This window comes from Salvelinus sp. IW2-2015, unplaced genomic scaffold (genome assembly GCF_002910315.2).
Source record: "Salvelinus sp. IW2-2015 unplaced genomic scaffold, ASM291031v2 Un_scaffold3175, whole genome shotgun sequence".
Lineage (NCBI taxonomy): Eukaryota > Metazoa > Chordata > Actinopteri > Salmoniformes > Salmonidae > Salvelinus > Salvelinus sp. IW2-2015.
The window spans coordinates 9,382-31,092 of NW_019944462.1; the positions used below are offsets into that span (position 1 = coordinate 9,382).

Below are 21,711 nucleotides of genomic sequence, written 5' to 3' on the forward strand. Positions count from 1 at the left end.
AGATAACAACAGTGACACAGTTGACTGCTATTTAAGTAATAGTTAGACTGTCAAATCCATGTATTGGTGTGTGGCCATTGGTTGTTTTATGGAGAGACCGCCCCAAATTTTCTGTGCCATTTCCTGGCATTTCATTAACTCCGCGTTCTAAGTTCTGCCATCCCAGCTCTTGGGAAATCTATGGTACAAAACCTAAGATATTGATCTTGTAAGAGGTGCGTAACGGGCTGCAGGGAAGTCAGGCGCAGGAGAGCAGAACTGGGTAATAACCGGAGCAGTTTATGGGAAAAAACCACCGGCACCCAGAACAACAAAATATGGGTTGAAATAACCTGTCGCAAACCAGTCTGAAGTGCACATACACTTTACAACAAACATTCCACACACAGACATGGGGGAACAAAGGGTTATTATACACGTCAAGTAATGGGGGAATGTAAACCAGGTGTGTGGGAAACAAGACAAAACAAATGGAAAATGAAAGGTGGATCAGCGATGGCTAGAAGACCGGTGACGTCGACCGCCGAACACAGCCCAAACAAGGAGAGGAACCGGATTCTGAGGAAGTCGTGACAGATCTGTTTAAAACAATCAATCTTGTCATCGGGATGTCTATAAACTTTTAGACTAACATCACCAATCTGAGGTTAACATTTTGTGTAAGTTTTATAGGGTGAGTAGTTAGCTTGTGTAGTGTAGTAAATACAAACTGTCCGCATTGGGGAAATTTTACGCAATATACAATTTACTATGGCAAAARAATTCAACATGTCAATTTAAGATGATTGTATTTGTTGCCTACTCACAAAGTATTACCAAAAGTACATAGATTTCAAGGCACATAACACTGAGACCCCTGGACATGGGTGGGGGAATATTTGTGTGACGACCTAAAATAAGGTCAGAAGCTCACCAGCACCAGCAGTCTCTCCAACCACCCCTGAACGTCAGAGTCATTTAACCATTTAGAGTTGAACAAATGCCTGGCACTCTAGACTAGAGCCTCCATAGTCTGTGCAGCAACCTGAACGTTTCATGTGCCTACCTTTAGGTTTCTCTCAGTGCAGTCCCTTGTACTGGCCTGTGTGATGTGTAGTAGTTTGATGCATCTTATTACTTTGTTTGTCACCCGAAAATTCAGTCTCAGCCAATGATTGTTAATATCCTCCATTCCTTACCTGACCCTTACAGAAGCAGATGCCTGACCTGAAGACATTCAAACAGCACTTTGAGAGCAAGCATCCCAAGTCCCCAATGCCACCAGAGCTGGTTGATGTTGAGGCTTAAAACGATCACACACACAATGGACCTACAGCTGGGGTAAGATGCAGTTTTCAGTGGCAAGAAAAAGTATGTGAACCCTTCAGAAATACCTGGATTTCTGCATAAATTGGTCATAAAATGTGATCTAACCTTCATCTAGGTCACAACAATAGACAAACAAAGTCTGCTTAAACTAATAACACACAAATATACGTTTTCATATCTTTATTGAAAACACTGTGTAAACATTCACAGTGCAGGGTGGGAAAAGTATGTGAACCCTTGGATTTAATAACTGGTTGACCCTCCTTTGGCAGCAATAACCTCAACCAAACATTTTCTGTAGTTGTGGATCAGATCGGCACAACTGTCAAGAGGAATTTTGGATCGTTCCTCTTTACAAAACTGTTTCAGTTCAGCAATATTATTGGGATGTCTGCTGTGAACTGCTCTCTTGAGGTCATGCCACAGCATCTCAATCGGGATGAGATCAGGACTCTGAGTGGGCCACTCCAGAAGGTGTTTTTCCTTCTGTTGAAGCCATTCTGTTGTTGATTTACTATTGTGTTTTGGGTCGTTGTCCTGTTGCATCACCCAACTTCTGTTGAGCTTCAATTGGCAGACAGATAGCCTAACATTCTCCTGTAAAATATCTTGATAAACTTGGGAATTTATTTTACCCTTGATGATAGCAAGCTGTCCAGGTCCTGAAGCAGCAAAACAGCCTCAAACCACGATGCTCCCTCCACCATACTTTACAGTTGGGATGAGGTTTTGATGTTGCTGTGCTGTGCCTTTTTTTCTCCACACATGGTGTTGTGTGTTCCTTCCAAACAACCCAACTGTAGTTTCATCTGTCTACAGAATATTTTGCYAGTAGCGCTGTGGAACATCCAGGTGGACGTTTGCAAACTTCAGACATGCAGCAAAGTTTTTTTGGACAGCAGTGGCTTCTTCCGTGGTGTCCTCCCATGAACACCATTGTTGTTTAGTGTTTTACATATCGTAGACTCGTCAACAGAGATGTCAGCAGCAAACTCTTGCACTACTGTATGCTTCAGTTATATGTTGTATGGCTTAACATGTGGAAATGTTGTCACTCATTGTCTTTCAAGTTGTGATTYACAGATACACSATTTGAACACTGCGACTGGTATAATGGCGTMAAGGGACATAACACTGAGACCCCTGGACATGGGTGGGGGAATATTTGTGTGACGACCTAAAATGGGGGCAGAAGCTCACCAGCACCCCATCTTATATGTCCAACCACCCCTGAACGTCAGACTCTATTGAAGCACCTACAGTGGTGTAAAGTACTTAAGTAAAAATACTTTAAAGTACTACTTAAGTAGTTTTTGGGGGTATCTGTACTTTACTATTTATAGTTTTGACAACTTTTACATTACTACATTTCTAAGGAAAATAATGTACTTTTTACTCCATACATTTTCCCTGACAAAAGATTTAACTGCCTTTGAACGGGGTATGGTAGTAGGTGCCAGGCGCACCAGGTTAACTGTGTCAAGAACTGCAACACTGCTGTTTTTTCATGCTCAACCGTTTCCCATGTGAATCAAGAATGGTCCACCACCCAAAGGACGTCCAGCCAACTTGACACAACATGGGCCAGCATCCTTGTGGAACGCTTAGGGCAGCTTTTAGAGTCCATGCCCAGACGAATTGAGGCTGTTCTGAGTGGGGAAAAGGGTGTGAAGCTCAATATTAGGAAGATTTTCCTAATGTTTTGTGCACTCAGTGTATGTAGTCCTACATGTTTTTAAATAGTACAGTATCACAAACCACAGTACAAAACCATATAAAGTGTGGGCCTGTAGTATCTGTAAATCAACTAAACGTTGTTTTTTATTTCCATATGCAGATAATAAAGCATCATTGTTCATGTAATAATCTAATATTAGCATTATACCTCTAGGAAGAGGAAATGGTCATAAAAATCAAATAGATGAAAACACGGACACCAAAATGTTCTTGAACTACAACTTATTTTATTTAAAAATGTCAAATTCAGTGCAAAGTAATGTAGTGCATTGGTGTCTAGATCCCTSTTGGGTGGCAAAGTGTCACAAGAATCCTGTGGGGAGAGAAAACAAGAGAATACATTAAATTAATGGGTGTTAACTAATCAGGGTTCAACAAAGCACTTCAAGTCCTCATTTCCTTCAAAAGAGAGAGAGAAGGAGAAAGGTGTATGGTCCCTGCAGTAGGACTACATGCTGGCCATGAGGTTCTCCAAGTGGTACTCCAGGAGGCTGGAGAGCTCCGTGACCAGAGACTCTGGGTTAAAGTACCAGGCCAGCTGCTGGCCAAACATGTCATCTAGCAGAGCCATCAGCCCGCCCTGAAGAGAACACCACACAACACATAGAAAATGGCTCTGAGTTACTAGCTTATCAAGAGGAGAGAGACAATTAGAAATACTCTCCCTAAAATGGCATTGGAACCTGGTTAACCATGAATAAGGAAGTAAAAAAGGAAGTACACTAAGAATATGGAAGTAAACAGGAAGTAACCTCTTGACTCTTACATTGAGCAGAAGCAGGTATCTGTCAGCCTCTGGCTCCATGTTGGCAGCAGTGGGCAGGAAGGAGTACAGGAGAGCGTACAGACGCTCCACGAACCCACCAGGGTGCTGAAGGAAACAAAGGAGGAGAAAAGAGGAGAGAAGAGAAGAGGAATTTAAGTGAAACTGCTAATAGAGAGATATCAAAACATGTACCAGTGAGATGCTACTTACCACCATCAGGGACTTCTGAGCTGTCATCATCCCAAACAGCACCCGCTCAAAGAGGACATCTATCATGTTCACATGATGGATCTAGGACAAGAAAACACATTTGGAGAAAATAGGAATGATTTCATTTAGATCAGCTACTGTGATGTATAAAAGACATGCATGTGKAAGAACTCAGTGAGACTTGAAATAGTTAATGAACTCCCCTTTGCCCCAGCCAGCTCCCTCTCAATATCATTCCGCTTGGAGGGCTCACTCAGGTAGTCCACAAAGTCATTATAGGTACGGATGAACTTGGCCTCGTCCTATGACAAAGAAAAKAGCATCTTAGTGAACAGAACACATTTCCCCTCAGGGACGCTCTCTTTCCCTTGAAAGAGAAAGAGTTGGTGAGTTACCATGTGGCTTGCCTGAACCAGTGCGCTCAGGAGGACCTTTCCCGCCACAAACAGATGGTTCCTGCTCAGGGTGGAACCAAGCAGGGTCTAGGGAAGAGGGAAGAGTTAGGGTGAGGCGTCTTCCTCTAGGAGACAGAACAAGAAGTCACAGATAGAAAAAGAAAAGTGGGTTCACTCACAGTGAAGGCCTGGCGCAGGGAGACGAGCCTCAGGGCRATGTCCTCCACTCTCTTGGTGGTAAGGTAGAGGCTGTGAAAGGGAGGGAATGGAGCATGTCAACCATTAGAGACAATGGGGGATAACAGCATTATGACCACTATCCTTCAGCATCTGACAAGCCCAGACTACACAGACATTTAGAAGAACTCACTTTAGCAGAGGAACCTCCCTCTCCTCAGGCAGCAGGTCCTCCTCCCAGCCCTACGACAACAAAACAAGCATTCAAAATCAGTGACCAATGCAATGACATAACAAACAATCGGTCAATGGAAGGATCTTAATGCTCCTAGTCAATAGTATGTGTGTGTAACGTCTGACCTCAATAGCATTTTGTGGCCCTCAGGCTCTGGGTCAGTGAACGGATGAGTGGTGGGCGTAGAGAAGGAGGCAGCCTCCGACCACGCTGAAGAGGAGAGAAGCCCGTCCAGCCCCATGTGGAGAGTGGCGTACACCACTGAGACATCAGTCTGCTGCTCAAAACACACACACAACACACCTGTTTACCACACACACGTTATTGAAAACACACCAAATCTAATGCAACAATGCCAAGTAATGTCTAGTCTATATACATAGGAAATCGTTTATTTACCTGGTAGCAGCCAAGCGTCACGCCCACAGACGTCTCGTGGCGGAGGTGAGACGCATTGTGGGTCACCCTGCCAGCCAAACACTGACAGAGAGAGAATACATGTTAAGGCCAAATGGAATAAGTGAAGAAAAGCCTAATCTAATACTATTTCAGTAGTATTTACGTCTTACCTGAATCCAGTGATGGACTGCACTTTGGTGGCACAGTAGGGGATGCCCTCTGGACTAAGTCTGGCTGTCTCCTTGGAGATGGCCCACACCAGTTGAGTCTCCAGGCCTCTCACCCTACTCACGTGGTGCATCCTCACCACCACCTGCTGTTGAGATAAACAACAAGACAACATCAACAAAACCACTTCAGCAATTGCTGTGACACAATTTCCTCAAGATCAAATGACTGACCATGTAGATTAGATTAGGTAGTTACAAAGACACATACCTGGGATCCCCCACGCAAGTAGGTGATGATGGGGCTGATGAACTGGAAAGTTCTCCAAGCTTTAACCAGGGGGCTGAACCTAATCGGAATCAACTGCCAATTGCCAGTGGCTCCTAAAGCAGAAAGCAGACAAGAGATTTGTTTCATGTCAAAGAAGACACAACTTGAATATCTGGGATATTTTCAAACATAAAACCCAAACTTTCAGAAAATTGTACCTCAATGATAGTCTGCACATCTGGCACATCCTCAAGGATGATAGCAGCATTCTGGACATCAAGGAGGACTGGCAGCTGCGGAACATCTGGTACATCATCCAATGGCACATCCAACTGGACCTCATCCAGGACAGTTGTTTCTAAAATGAGGAACATTTGAATATAAAATATACAATTTTTAGGACATAAAAACGTAGCAAGATTGCTAATACTAGCTAGCTAGGTAGCAAAAGTCGATTCGCTTTAGCAAAGTTACTAAAGTTAATGTTAGCTAGCAATCTAGCAAGCTACAACATCTCTAGCACAAGCATTTTTGCCAAGTCTGAATTATAGAAATACACAACATTTCGCAAATTATAATGACATTGTTAAATGTAGTAAAATAAGAGTTTTAAACTCCACATACCCTCTTCGAAGTCGCTGTCGCTGTCCACCTGTCGATGATCACGACCCTGCAAAACAGAAAAAGACAAGAAAAACAAGCCACAAATGAATTGAACAACCTGTCGACGCAGTAAGGCGCCGACGTCACGCACTCTCTCCGCCAGTCTTGAAAAGCACCCAGGCATTTTCCAGTCGATAGTTCTATCTCAGGTCTCAAATAAATCAAGTTTGTTGTCAGCAGAAAACTGAAGTTGTTATTTTTCGCACAGAAAACGTTTCCATAGAACGTCGGTTAGATTCTCTTGGCAACACACGTTCAAAAATGATTGTTTACAAAATTGAACAACTGTGTTGCCATAGAAATGAGTTTGGAATTCTATGATTCCCCTTAGAATCCGTGAAAATTTCTTGTCATCATTCTAGTGATGTCGACGTGCTCCTTCGTAGCTCAGTTGATATTTTTTACTTTTTTTATTTCACCTTTATTTAACCAGGTAGGCAAGTTGAGAAAAGTTCTCATTTACAACTGCGACCTGCCAAGATAAAGCAAAGGCAGTCGACACATACAACACACAGAGTTACAAATGGAGTAAACAGTCAATTACAGTCAATATACAGTAGAAAAACAAGTCTATATACAATTTGAGCAATTAGGTGAGATATGGAGGTAGGGCAAATAAATGGCCATGGTGGCGAAGTTAATACAATATAGCAATTAAAAACACTGGAATGGTAGATTTTGCAGTAGATGCATGTGCAAGTAGAAATACTGGGGTGCAAAGGAGCAAGATAAATAAATACAGTAGGGAATGAGGTAGTTGTTTGGGCTATTTATAGATCGGCTATTGTACAGGTGTAGTGATCTGTGAGCTGCTCTGACAGCTGGTGCTTAAAGCTAGTGAGGGAGATAAGTGTCTCCAGTTCAGAGATTTTTGTGTTGTTCAGTCATTGGCAGCAGGAACTGGAAGGAGAGGCGGCCAAAGGAGGAATTGGCTTTGGGGGTGACCAGTGAGATAAACCCTGCTGGAGCGCGTGCTACGAGTGAGTGCTGCTATGGTGACCAGTGAGCTGAGAGTAAGGCGGGACTTTACCTAGCAGGGTCTTGTAGGTGACCTGGAGCCAGTGGGTTTGTCGACGAGTATGAAGCGAGGGCCAGCCAACGAGAGCGTACAGTCGCAGTGGTGGTAGTATTTGGGGCTTTGGTGACAAAACGGATGGCACTGTGATAGACTGCATCCAATTTGTTGAGTAGGGTGTTGGAGGCTATTTTTGTAAATGACATCGCCGAAGTCGAGGATCGGTAGATGGTCAGTTTTTACGAGGGTATGTTTGGCAGCATGAAGTGAAGGATGCTTTGTTGCGAAATAGGAAGCCAATTCTAGATTTAACTATGGATTAGAGATGTTTGATGTGAGTCTGAAAGGAGTTTGTACAGTCTAACCAGACACCTAGGTATTTGTATTTGTCCACATATTCTAAGTCAGAACCATCCAGAAGTACGTGATGCTGGACGGGCGGGCAGGTGCAGGCAGCGATCGGTTGAAGAGCATGCATTTAGTTTTACTTGTATTTAAGAGCAATGGAGGCCACGGAGGAGAGTTGTATGGCATTGAAGCTCGTCTGGAGGGTAGTTAACACAGTGTCCAAGAAGGGTCAGAATATATGCAGAATGGTGTCATCTGCGTAGAGGTGGATCAGAGACTCACCAGCAGCAAGAGCGACATCATTGATGTATACAGAGAGAGAGTCGGCCCAAGAATTGAACCCTGTGGCACCCCCATAGAGACTGCCAGAGGCCCGGATTACAGGAAGCCGATTTTACACACTCAACTCTATCGGAGAAGTAGTTGGTGAACCAGGCGAGGCAATCATTTGAGAAACCAAGGCTGTTGAGTCTGTCGATAAGGATGTGGTGATTGACAGAGTCGAAAGCCTTGGCCAGGTCAATGAATACGGCTGCACAGTATTGTTTCTTATCGATGATTGTTAAGATATCATTTAGGACCTTGAGCGTGGCTGAGGTGCACCCATGACCATGATAGAGCATGACGGTTGCAACGCCAGGGTAGTGGGTTCGATTCCCGTCACCACCCATACTTAAACGACAGCAGGTTTTATTGTAAGTTAGCTTGTTCTCTACAATTTTATAACATTCATGTACTTGTACTTCACAGTGTTGATGAAATAATAACGATCATTTGCTGTGACCATTATTAGTTTAAACTGCACCGCACTTGGTTGTATGTGTTCCATATTTGGTGTTGTGAGGTTAAATTCTCAGAGTAACTCGTCGGKAACTTTTCAACCATATATGGTAGAGACATTGGGTTTAGACTATTGTTTTCTGACATAATATTCTATTGATTGAGCATATTTGTAAACCTTGAATGAATTAATAATTGTATGTTTTGGGCTATTTTGCCACCAGATGCTTTCCTTTCTCGTTGGTATAATATAAAATACAAATACCAAATATTGTGTTTTATAAAGTCACTAGATAGGTTGGAAGAATGAGAGGTGATTTTTTTTATTGTGTTGTTTAATAACTCCTGAAAGTATAGTCTTTGCCACAGTGGGCTATAAAGACTTTTGGAGGACATATTGACCAAATTCAGACAAGGGGGGCCACAGCCCACGGGAAAAAAGCACTGAAGGCTTTACACTACCGGTCAAAAGTTTTAGAACACCTACTCATTCAAGGGTTTTTCTTTATTTTTACTATTTTCTACATTGAAGAAAAATAGTGAAGACATCAAAACGATGAAATAACACATATGTAATCATGTAGTAACAAAAAAAGTGTTAAACAAATCCAAATATATTTTAGATTCTTCAAAGTAGCCATCCTTTGCCTTGATGACTGCTTTGCACACTCTTGGCATTCTCTCAACCAGCTTCATGAGAAAGTCACCTGGAATGCATTTCAATTAACAGGTGTGCCTTCTTGAAAGCTGAACGCTTCTTATGTGTCTTTCCTTTTTAATGTTTGACACAATCAATTGTGTTGTGACAGTGGGGGGGGGGGGGGTATACAGAAGATAGCCTATTTGGTAAAATACCAAGTCATATTATGGCAAGAACAGCTCAAATAAGCAAAGAGAAACACAGTCCATCATTACTTTATGACATAAAGGTCAGTCAATACGGAATATATCAAGTGTAGTTGCAAAAACAATCAAGCGCTATGATGAAACTGGCTCTCATGAGAACCACCACAGGCAATGGAAGACCCAGAGTTACCTCTGCTGCATAAGGATAAGTTCATTAGAGTTACCAGCCTCAGATATTGCTGCCCAAATAAATGCTTCATAGAGTTTAACTGACACATCTCAACATCAACTGTTCAGAGGAGACTGTTTGAATCAGGCATTTATAGTTGAATTGCTGCAAATAAACCACTATTAAAGGACACCAATAACAAGAAGAGACTTACTTGGGCCATGAAACACAATCAATTTGTCCTTTGGTCTGGAGCCCAAATTTGAGATTATTGGTTCCAACTGCCATGTCTTTGTGAGATGCGGTGTGGGTGAACAGATGATCTCTGCATGTGTATTTCCTACCATAAAGTATGGAGGAGGAATCACTGTAACTGTGATTTTATTTAGAATTCACACTTAACCAGCATGGCTACAACAGCATTCTGCAGCTATACGTTCATCCCATCTGGTTTGGGCTTAGTGGGACTATCATTTGTTTTAATAAATTATTTTTAAAAACATAAAAACAATTGTTTGTTACTTTTACACCTTTTTCGTGGTATCCAATTGGTAGTTTCAGTCTTGTTCATCGCTGCAACTCCCGTATGGACTCAGGAGAGGCGAAGGTCGAGAGGCGTGCGTCCTTCCAAAACACAACCCAGCCAAGCCACACTGCTTCTTGACACAATGCCTGCTTAACCCGGAAGCCAGCCGCACCAATGTGTCGGAGGAAACACCATACACCTGGCAAACCTGTCAGCGTGCATTGTGCCCGGCTCGCCACAGGAGTCGCTAGAACGTCCCTGCGGACCAAACCTTCCCCTAACCCGGACGACGCTGGGCCAATTGTGTGCCGCCCCATGGGTCTCCCGGTCACGGTCGGCTGCGACAGAGCCTGGACTCTAACCAGGATCTCTAACTGCACAGCTTGCCTTAGACCACTGTGCCACTCAGGAAAATGAATTTGTTTTTCAACAGGACAATGACCCAACACACCTCCAGGCTGTGGTAGGGCTATTTTACCAAGAAGAAGAGTGACGGTAGTGCTGCATCAGATGATCCCCCGACCTCATCCAAATTGAGATGTTTTGAGATGAGTAGGACTGCAGAGTAAAGGAAAAACAGCCAACAAGTGCTCAGCATATGTGKGAACTCCTTCAAGACTGTTGGAAAAGCATTCCAGATGAAGTTGGTTGAGAGAATACCAAGAGTGTGCAAAGCTGTCATCAAGGCCAAGGGTGGCTATTTGAAGAATCTCAAATATATGATATGTTTCACACTTTTTTGGTTACTACATGATTCCATTTGTGTTATTTCATAGTTTTGATGTCTTCACTATTATTCAACAATGTAGAAAATAGTAAAAATAAAGAAAAACCCTTGAATGAGTAGGGTAATAGCAATAGCAATAGCAATAAGGCACCTCTGTGGTTTGTGGTATATGGCCAATATACCACCCCTCCTTGGGCCTTATTGCCTAAATAACCCATATCTCTTTTATAACAGGATATTATCATTGACTATATGAAAGTGCATGTATGAATGAGTCTGATTTACCGTTTTCAATGGCAGGTTCACCTTCTGAAGCCGGATGAGGTTCCCAAAGCGTGCTGCCCACCCACCAAGCTCAGTCCCGTCTCTGTACTCTTCTACGATGACAACAACAACGTGATCCTAAAGAAGCATCGCAACATGGGGGTCAAGACCTGTGGATGCCTGTGACACCAGTGGTAGCCCATCTATCTATTCTACATAATTTTAAGCAACTTATCTACCATTGTTCCAAAAGATACAAACAGGGTAATATAACTTGCAACCAGCAGTTGATAGCAATAATCTGTCAATATGCTGATAAATAGTATGTATCTAATATATTGATTTTGAATGTTCATTTCTCTACCATAAGTCGCCTCCAACGTCATTTTAGAGAATTTGGCAACACATCCAACCGACAATTTTCCTGTCCTGCTAGCCATTCAAAATGTAACGATTACTTTTGGGTGTCAGGGAAAATGTATGGAGTAAAAAGTACATTATTTTCCTTAGAAATGTAGTAAAGTAAAAGTTGTCAAAACTATAAATAGTAAAGTACAGATACCCCCAAAAACTACTTAAGTAGTACTTTAAAGTATTTTTACTGAAGTACTTTACAACACTGTATGTGCTTCAATAGAGTCTGACGTTCAGGGTGGTTGGACATATAAGATGGGGTGCTGGTGAGCTTCTGCCCCCATTTTAGGTCGTCACACAAATATTCCCCCACCCATGTCCATTGAATCAAAGTAATTACACCTTGCTTTAAGGAAGCATAGCAAGAATGAAAGGAATCAATTTATCATTGAATGATTTATAAATCTCGCTTCTTAAACCATCATTTCCAGGGGACCTATTGTCCTTAAGGCTTTTAATACAGTCTTTTATCTCAATTTCAGATAACTCATCACAAAAATCCCTGAAATCATTATCTATCTTCTTAGCAATGTTTGCTACATTGTCTAAGAAAAGATGCATATTGGAAGTTGGCTGGGCTGATGTATACAGATTCTGATAAAACTGGGCAACATGCTGAGATTTCTTTTGGATTTTTATTGGGAGTATTATTAATCATTCATTTACATATGGAAGTCTTTTCGCCTGCCCTTTTTTCTAAATTAAAGAAATATTTTGTATTTTTCTCTCCCTCTTCCATCCATTTTCGTCTTGATCTTACGAACGCTCTCCGGGCCTTTTCCTCGTAGATACAGTCTAACTGCATTTGTAATGATGATAGCTCCAGTAATTCCTGATTAGTTAGTTCACTTTTTTTAGTATAATCCATTATTCCCTTTATGATGTCATATTCTTTCTCTCTTGGCATGAGCAATTTCTTTCCCCATTGAAATAGCCAAAAGCCTTATATCAAATTTCATTAGCTCCCAGTAACTTCCAAACGTATTCATAACATAGGCACAATTCCAGTAGCTACTTCCTTCTTAAATACTTCATTCTCTAGTAAAGTCTTGTTCATTTTCCAGTAACCTTTGCTAACTTTTTTTGTTGACAAACCATGCATATTTATCTTTATTGAGATCCCTTTGTGGTCTGTTAAAATCGATGGTTCAATCGATGGTTCGATGTATCAACCTTGTCAGCCATATCTTCAGATATCAGCCAGAAATCAATTTCGGATTGTATAGATAAATCTTTGGTACTCCATGTAAACATAATCTTATCTGGGTTCTTATGTCTCCAAATATCTAGAACACCTAACCTTAGACATATATTCCTTATCTCACAAACAGAATTGCTATCCTTAGGAGGCCATCTATCTAGATKATCATGTAATACTGTATTAAAATCTCCACCCCATATTACTTTTAATATAATTTATATAACATAATTTTACTTATTTTCCTSTCAATGTCTCTAAATAAAATACAGTTACTTAAAAGTTTGGCACACACAAACAATGCTCATTCCTCAAGAAATATAACGTTTTTATCATATCAGCAAATAAAACTCAGTCCTGCACAACTCACTTGATAAGTCTAGCAGTCAACAAACTAGGCGTCAGCATGAATTTACCTTCCATTAACAAAAGCCTTAGCTCCCGCAAAGTATGCACTTTTTCCTTCCTTCCTTGCTCTCTCAATTATCGGCCACAGACGATTCCGAGCTTCTTTGTCAAATGCTGTCAGATCCTCAGGTTGTTCTTCTTTAAATAGTCATTTTTATTTGCACTTTTCCATGTCATATCCCTCGCTGTCCTGGAGATGAATCTAATGATCACTGGTCATGGTGGCTGGTTGTTTTCCCCATCTCTCAGCCTACCCAGGCGGTGCACTACATCCAGAGAACCTGCAACAACATTTCGCTCCTCCTCCGGGACTATTGCCCTGCAAATGTCCTTCATTCTTGCTTTGATGTTCTCGTCAGRTTTTTCTGCTATTCCATAAATTCGAACACTCCATCTCCGACTATACCGGTCATTCTCGTTTACCTTTGACTCCATTTCAGTGAGTTTCTTCTCCTGCTTTGCAACCTGAATGTTCAATGTTGCGTTCTGCTGCTTCAGAGTTTTTACTTCCTCAGCACTAAAATCAATCGATTTCTTCAGGTTAACAATACTGATAGTGTTCTTTTACACCAAATCCATGATGTCATCTGCGCTCTCTTTGATTTTAGCCATGAGGATGCGAACGATGTTGTCCTGTAGCTGGCTCATTGATGGTTCACTTCTCAGCTTCTTTGGAAGTTGCTCCTTGGTTGGGGTATTCGGTATATCTTCACGCACGACTGGATAGGCCTTTTGGATATGCTTGTCCAAGGTAAGGATATGCGTCAAGCTATAGCCTACTTTTATTGTTTTAGTTCCGAACTCAAGTTACTCCAGTCAAGTGATTCATCGTAAAAGTGAGTTGTTTTGACTGAGCATTCCAATGGCCAATGCTGTTTTTGGACTATGAGACCCTCTGCTATATACTATGATGAGCCAATAACATGCATAGATTATGCATTAGGCATTGCACAAGTCAGTGTCTAGGTCAGAATATAAAATTGCTACTTCCGTCAACTCAAGTTACTCAAGTCAAGTGATTAAGAGTTAGTTGTTTTGACTGTCAAAACAAATAACTTTGATGGAATATTCCAAATTACAATGGCAATTATGCATCACAAATTCACAATATTACTTGTATTTCAATGATTCATCCAGGCCCAAGACATAAAGTCACCTGAAAGCTGTGTAGCAATCATTCCATTGCTGACCCATAGGATGGTAATCACATACATGATTGGCTTAATCTAGAATCATGGATACCTTTCATGTGAGTACTCACACACCAGATTTCTTTTACATACACACTGTCTCATGTACACACTGCACTGTTTCATGTACAATTGTTAATGCTATCCCCTGTCCCAGGAGGAGACGGTGGCTATGGAGACATATGTCACCGAATCTCTGGGACAGGTTGTACATTCGGCCCTCCACATCCCCTGTCTCCTCTAGTTTCTTTTTTGTGAAGAAGAAGGAGGGAGGTCTGCGTCCGTGCATTGACTATAGAGGTCTAAATTCCATCACAGTGGGGTTCAGTTATCTCTCATCGGGCACGGCGGTGGAGTCATTCCACGGAGCACGCTTCTTCACAAAACTGGATCTTAGGAGCACGTATAACTTGGTGCGAATCCGGGATGGAGATGAGTGGAAAACCGCGTTTAGTACCACATCTGGCCATTATGAGTACCTTGTCATGCTTTATGGGTTAAAAAATGCTCCAGCCGTCTTCCAATCCTTTGTTGACGAGATTCTCAGGGATCTGCACGGGCAGGGTGTAGTGGTTTACATCGATGACCGATGACATACTGATCTATTCCGCTACACGCATGTGTCTCTGGTGCGCAAGGTACTTGGGCGACTGTTGGAGCATGACCTGTACGTCAAGGTCGAGAAATACGTGTTCTCCAAACAAGCCGTCTCTTTCCTGGGGTATCGCATTTCCACATCTGGGGTGGTGATGGAGTGTGACCGCATTGCTGCCGTGTGTAATTGGCCGACTCCGACCACGGTAAAGGAGGTGCAGCGGTTTTTAGGGTTTGCCAATTACTACCGGAGGTTTATCCGGGGTTTTGGGCAGGTGGCTGCTCCCATTACCTCACTGCCGAAGGGGGAGCCGGTGCGGTTGCGGTGGTCGGCGGAGGCGGACAGAGCTTTTGGTCGTCTTAAGGCGTTGTTTACCGACGCACCCGTATTGGCGTATCCGGACCCCTCTTTGCCATTCATAGTGGAGGTGGACGCGTCCGAGGCTGGTGCTGGAGCCATGCTATCACATTGCTCGAGCACGTCCCCGAAGCTTCGCACCTGCGCTCTCTTTTCGAGGAAGCTCAGTCCGGTGGAGCGAAACTATGATGTGGGGGATCGGGAGTTGCTGGCTGTGGTAAAAGCTCTGAAGGTGTGGAGACATTGGCTTGAGGGGCCGAAACACTCTTTTCTCATCTGGACTGACCACCGTAATCTGGAGTACATCCGGGCGGCGAGGAGACTGAATCCTCGTCAGGCAAGGTGGGCGATGTTTTTTACCAGATCTCCCAGTGTTATGGGATTTCCCAGTGTTATTAGAACCTCCTCCACCTCAGTGTCCAGCGGGTCGGAGGTATGTCCCGCTTGGTCTTCGTGATAGATTGATCAGGTGGTCCCACACGCTACCCTCCTCTGGTCATCCGGGGATTGAGAGGACAGTGCGGGCTCTTAGGGGGAAGTACTGGTGGCTCACCTTGGCTAAGGATGTGAGGGTTTATGTTTCCTTCTGTTCGGTGTGCGCTCATTGTAAGGCTCCTAGACACCTGCCTAGAGGGAAGTTACAGCCCCTCCCCGTTCCACAGCGACCTTGGTCACACCTGTCTGTGGACTTTCTTACCGATCTTCCTCCGTCACAGGGGAACACTACGATCCTGGTCGTTGTGGATCGGTTCTCTAAGTCCTGCCGTCTCCTCCCTTTGCCCGGTCTCCCTACGGCCCTACAGACTGCGGAGGCCCTGTGTACACACGTCTTCCGGCACTACGGGGTGCCTGAGGATATAGTGTCTGATCGGGGTCCCCAGTTCACTTCCCGGGTTTGGAAGGCGTTCATGGAGCGTCTGGGGGTCTCGATCAGCCTGACCTCTGATTTTCACCCCGAGAGTAATGGGCAGGTGGAGAGAGTGAACCAGGATGTGGGCAGGTTTCTGCGGTCGTATTGCCAGTACCTGCCTGGAGAGTGGGCGAGGTTCATCCCATGGGCCGAGATGGGCCCAGAATTCACTTCGCCACTCCTCCAAGGACCTGTCGCCATTTCAGTGCGTGTTGGGCTATCAGTCGGTCCTGGTACCGTGGCATCAGAGTTAGACCGAGGCTCCTGCGGTGGAGGATTGGGTACAGACCTCAAAGGAGACCTGGAGAGACGTCCAGGAATCCCTTAACGGGCCGGTGGGCGACAGAAGGTGAGCGCTGACCRCCACCATACGCCACCATACACTTTGGCAGCGATTAAAGCTGTGAGTCTTTCTGGGTAAGTCTCCAAGAGCTTTGCACCCCTGGATTGTACCATATTTGCAATATCACAATATATACAGTTCCAGTCAAAAGTCTGGACACACCTACTCATTTAAGGGTTTTTCTTTATTTTWATTTTTTTTAACATTTTAGAATGATAGTGAAGACATCAAAATAATGAAATAGCACAATTGGAATCATGTAGTAAGCAAAAAAGTGTTAAACAAATCAAAATATATTTTATATTTGAGATTCTTCGAAGTAGCCATCCTTTTCCTCGATGACCGCTTTGCACACTCTTGGCATTCTCTCAAACCTTTTCATGAGGTAGTCACCTGGAATGCATTTCAATTAACGTGCAAAAAGGTTAACCTTTCTAGCCTTTCTAGTTCCGCTAGCGGAACAACCACAACATTCCACTGAAAAGGCAGCGCGCGAAATTCAAAAATATATTTTTAGAAATATTTAACTTTCACACATTAACAAGTCCAATACAGCAAATGAAAGATAAACATCTTGTTAACCTACCCATGGTGTCCGATTTAAAAAAGGATTTACAGTGAAAGCACAACATATGATAATGTTAGGTCAGAGCCAAGTCAAAAACACACACAGCCATTTTTTCAGCCAACAATAGGAGTTAGAAATAGCAGAAATATAGTTAAAATGAATCACTAACCTTCGATTACCTTCATCAGATGACAGTCATAGGACATCATGTTATACATGTATTGTGTGTTTTGTTCGATAATGTGCATATATATATTAAAACAAATCTCAGTTTACATTGGCGCATTACGTGCAGTAATTCTTTTGATTCCAAAACATCCGGTGATTTTGCAGAAATACTCATAATAAACATTGATAAAAGATGCAAGTGTTTTTCACAAAATTAAAGATAAACTTATCCTCTATGCAACCGCTGTGTCAGATTTCAAAATAAACTTTACGGAAAAATAATTATCTGAGAACGGCGCTCAGAGCMCAATCCAGCCAAAGAAATAGTTGCCATTTTGGCGTCAACAGAAGCTACAAAAACACTATAAATATGCACTTACCTTCGAATAACTTCATCAGAAGGCACTCCCAGGATTCCCAGTTCGACAGAAATGACTGAAAAGTTCCATAAAGCCCATCATTTAGCCACTTGTTGTTAGCATGTTCAGCCCACGAATCCATTTTCATGACGCACGAGCAATCCCTCCAGACAAAAACTCAAAAAGTTCCATTACAGGTCGTAAAAACAAGTCAAATGATGTATGCAATCCATATTTAGGATGTGTTTAACATTAATCATCAATAAGGATCCAACCGGAGAATTTCATTGTCTGAAGAAAGAGCATTGGAACGAGAGCACTCTCTCTCGCTCGTGCGCAAAACAAGACTGAGATTTCTGACGACCACTCACTAAAATAGCTCCTATGAGCCCCTCCTTTATAGTAGAATCATATAACTAAAATCTAAAGACGGWGACATCTAGTGGAAGCCCTAGGAAGTGTTTGCTTATCCATAACTAGAAGGGGTATCATTTGGCACTGTTTTGAAAATCGAGTTCTCACTTCCTGTGTGGAAGTCTTCTCAGGTATTTGTCTGCCAAATGAGTTCTGTTCTACTTACAGACATAATTCAAACAGTTTTAGAAACTTCAGAGTGTTTTCTATAGAGTAGGAGGAAATTCCGTTTGGGTACGCAATTCGTTCAAAGTGGAAACACTGCCCCCTGTCCATAACAGGTTATAACGTGCAAACCTCTTTCAAAGTGCATGGAATGTCAGTTTAGTATAAAAAATATAGCATTTAATTATGAATGGACAGGAATTCCCTGTTACACGGAGACAGCTTCCACCCTTCACCCCTAAAAAAGAGTCTCCCCATCAGCCTATGCAGTCGCATACACAGGATTTGTAGTACACAGAGTGACTATGACAAACAAGCCGACTGGCTGGATGAGAGTTTCAGACAGCGGGGTTACCCAGAGGAATGGCTGGATGAGAGTTTCAGACAGCGGGGTTACCCAGAGGAATGGCTGGATGAGTGTTTCAGACAGCGGGGTTACCCAGAGGAACGGCTGGATGAGTGTTTCAGACAGCGGGGTTACCCAGAGGAATGGCTGGATGAGAGTTTCAGACAGCGGGGTTACCCAGAGGAATTGCTGCATGACGCAAGGGATCATTATAAAAGTGGTGGAAAAAGTACCTAATTGTCACACTTGAGTAAAAGTAAAGATACCTTAATAGAAAGTTACTCAAGTAAAAGTGAAAGTCACCCAGTAAAATACTACTTGAGTAGAAGTGTTTGGTTTTAAATATACTTAAGTATCAAAAGTAAATGTAATTTCTAAAATATAATTCAAATAATTTCACATTCCTYAAATTGAGCATGGGCACACTCCAACACTCAGACATAATTTACAAACGAAGCATTTATGTTTAGTGAGTCCGCCAGATCAGAGGCAGTAGGGATGACCAGGGATGTTCTCTTGATAAGTGCGTGAATTGAACCCTTTTCATGTCCTGCTAAGCATTCTAAATGTAACGAGTACTTTTGGTTATCAGGGAAAATGTATAGAGTAAAAAGTACAATATTTTCTCGAGGAATGAATTGAAGTAAAAGTTGTCAAAAATATAAATAGTTAAGTACAGATACCCCAAAAAACTACTTAGGTAGTACGTTAAAGCATTTTTACTTAAGTACTTTACACCACTGTAAATATATGACCCAGGATGACAGAATCACGGCCCAAACCTCCCCTCCCTCCAGACCAACACGTTCAATGCTTCCTTCAGTACTCAACTCCGCCGTCCTCCAAACCAAACACGTTCAATGCTTCCTTCAGTACTCCCCAAACCTCCCTCCCTCCAGAACAACACGTTCAACGCTTCCTTCAGTACTCCCAAACCTCCCCTCACTCCAGACCAACAGGTTCAATGCTTCCTTCAGTACTCCCCAAAGCTCCCCTCCCTCCAGACCAACACGTTCAATGCTTCCTTCAGTACGTCCCAAACACCCCTCCCTCCAGACCAACACGTTCAATGCTTCCTTCAGTACTCCCAAAGCTCCCCTCCCTCCAGACCAACATGTTCAATGCTTCCTTCAGCACGCATCCCCACCTCCCCCAACACCTCTCCACATCCCTACACACTTCCAACTCCTCCTCCAGACCAACGTTCAATGCTTCTTCAGTACTCCCCAAACCTCCCCTCCTCCAGACCAACACGTTCAATGCTTCCTTCAGTACTCCCCAAACCTCCCCTCCCTCCAGACCAACACGTTCAATGCTTCCTTCAGTTCTCCCAAACCTCCCCTCCCCAGACCAACACGTTCAATGCTTCCTTCAGTACTCCCAAAGCTCCCCTCCCGCCAGACCAACACGTTCAATGCTTCCTTCAGTACTCCCCAAACCTCCCTCCCTCCAGACCAACACGTTCAATGCTTCCTTCAGTACTCCCCAAACCTCCCCTCCCTCCAGACCAACACGTTCAATGCTTCCTTCAGTACTCCCCAAAGCTCCCTCCCTCCAGACCAACACGTTCAATGCTTCCTTCAGTACTCTCCAAACCTCCCCTCTCTCCAGACCAACACGTTCAATGCATCCTTCAGTACTCCCCAAACCTCACCTCCCTCCTGTCGTGTCTTTGGCTATGCCGGATTAAGTGATATGACATGCTATTCTATAAAATCCTTTCTCTGTAATTAATATTACCTGATTGAGCTACAAAATTGGGATTAATTATTTATTTACTAAATACCTAACTAATCACACAGAATTACATATACACAGATTGCAAATTTGTCATACAGAAAACGTCCCTGGTGAACGGAACAGATATGACAGCTGGTTACACAAAGAAAAGGGGGTGGGTTTGAGTGAAAGAGTGGGAAGACTGAGGAACAATGGAGAAGCCATGCTATCGTAAATACAGTATCTTATGCATTCTAAATTACCGCCCATTTGGAAAAGGAAAATGCAATAAATATTTACTCTGACCTGCGCTTCGGTAGGTTGGTCGTAGATGCTGTCTATCTTCCTGTCCTCAGAAGAATGTCTCTGTTGGGAAATTGGATACGGTTTAGTATCGTCGTTGTGTGTTAGACTGGATACGTCGTCCGTCCTTTCCTAGCCCACGTTTACAGCGACCGCTGCTAACTCAACGGCTAGAAGGTATCACTTCTGCAGTGAATAAGAGTTCAAAGTTCATACCATTCGCAACCAAAGCTCACGCTGAGGTTGGCTTCGTTCTGCAGTTATTATCTGAATCCTTCTGACATCGGACAGTCGCCCTAATGTACCCGGAACAGAAAATTATTCTTTCTTCAAGGGCTTATATAGTGGAGGGAGAGAAGGGTGTGTTTYATAGTTTATAACCCATGTCTCTTTACAGGGGCGGGTCACTGATTGAGCAGAGATCTAACCTTATGAAAACCCAAATCTCTCATTTGAAAGCTAAATTACATTTAATCTTTTCACAAATAGTGTCATATTTAAATATTTAAATTGCACAACAATTCCATGTGAATCTGATAACTAGAATGTGTAGACTTTCCCAGATACAGTTTATGTCATCCTGTCATCAGTCATAATGTCTCAGATGACAACCGAACTGACATCATATTCATTAAGTACCAACGCATATTTTCAACTGGTTCTATTACCGAAATATGGTTCCTTTCCTCCCACTTGTTTGATGTTCCCAGACTCTATGTTTAACAAAGGCTATTCAAGAGTCCTTCAGTAGAGTCAGAGAGAGAGGGAAGGAAGGGAGAAAGGTATTTATGGGGGAGGGTCATAAACCTTACCCAGAGGCCAACGTCATGACACTCCAGACCAACAAATTCAATGCTTCCCTCAGTACTCCCCACTTGGTAAACAGTTCGACCACATCATTAAAAACACTGATACACCTTTTGCGTCCATGTTTCATGGAAAGAGACAGCAAATAAGCCCAGAGTGTACCAGGTGGACATTGGGTTTGATTCAGACCCTGCCAGGTGATCATTGGGTTTGACTCAGATCCTGCCAGTGTACCAGGTGGACATTGTGTTTGATTCAGACCCTGCCAGTGTGCCAGGTGGACATTGGGTTTGACTCAGATCCTGCCAGTGTACCAGGTGGACATTGTGTTTGATTCAGACCTTGCCAGTGTACCAGGTGGACATTAGGTTTGATTCAGACCTTGCCATTGTGACAGACGGTAGAGTCAGGGTTGGGTTTGATTCAGGGTTGGGTTTGATTCAG

The 21,711-nt window shown here is 43.0% G+C and overlaps 1 protein-coding gene across 1 annotated transcript; it reads right to left on the bottom strand.

Annotated features, from left to right (window-relative positions):
• Window positions 1-4,129: 4,129 nt before the first annotated feature.
• LOC112075459 (uncharacterized) lies at window positions 4,130-15,267 on the bottom strand. The gene is made up of 6 exons (XM_070440918.1): window positions 15,100-15,267; window positions 11,025-11,141; window positions 4,787-4,836; window positions 4,596-4,665; window positions 4,417-4,503; window positions 4,130-4,323 (listed from the first exon to the last, which is right to left on the bottom strand). The coding sequence occupies exons 1-6, from the start codon at window positions 15,265-15,267 to the stop codon at window positions 4,156-4,158; spliced, it is 660 nt and encodes a 219-aa protein (XP_070297019.1). The 3' UTR covers window positions 4,130-4,155.
• Window positions 15,268-21,711: the final 6,444 nt, after the last annotated feature.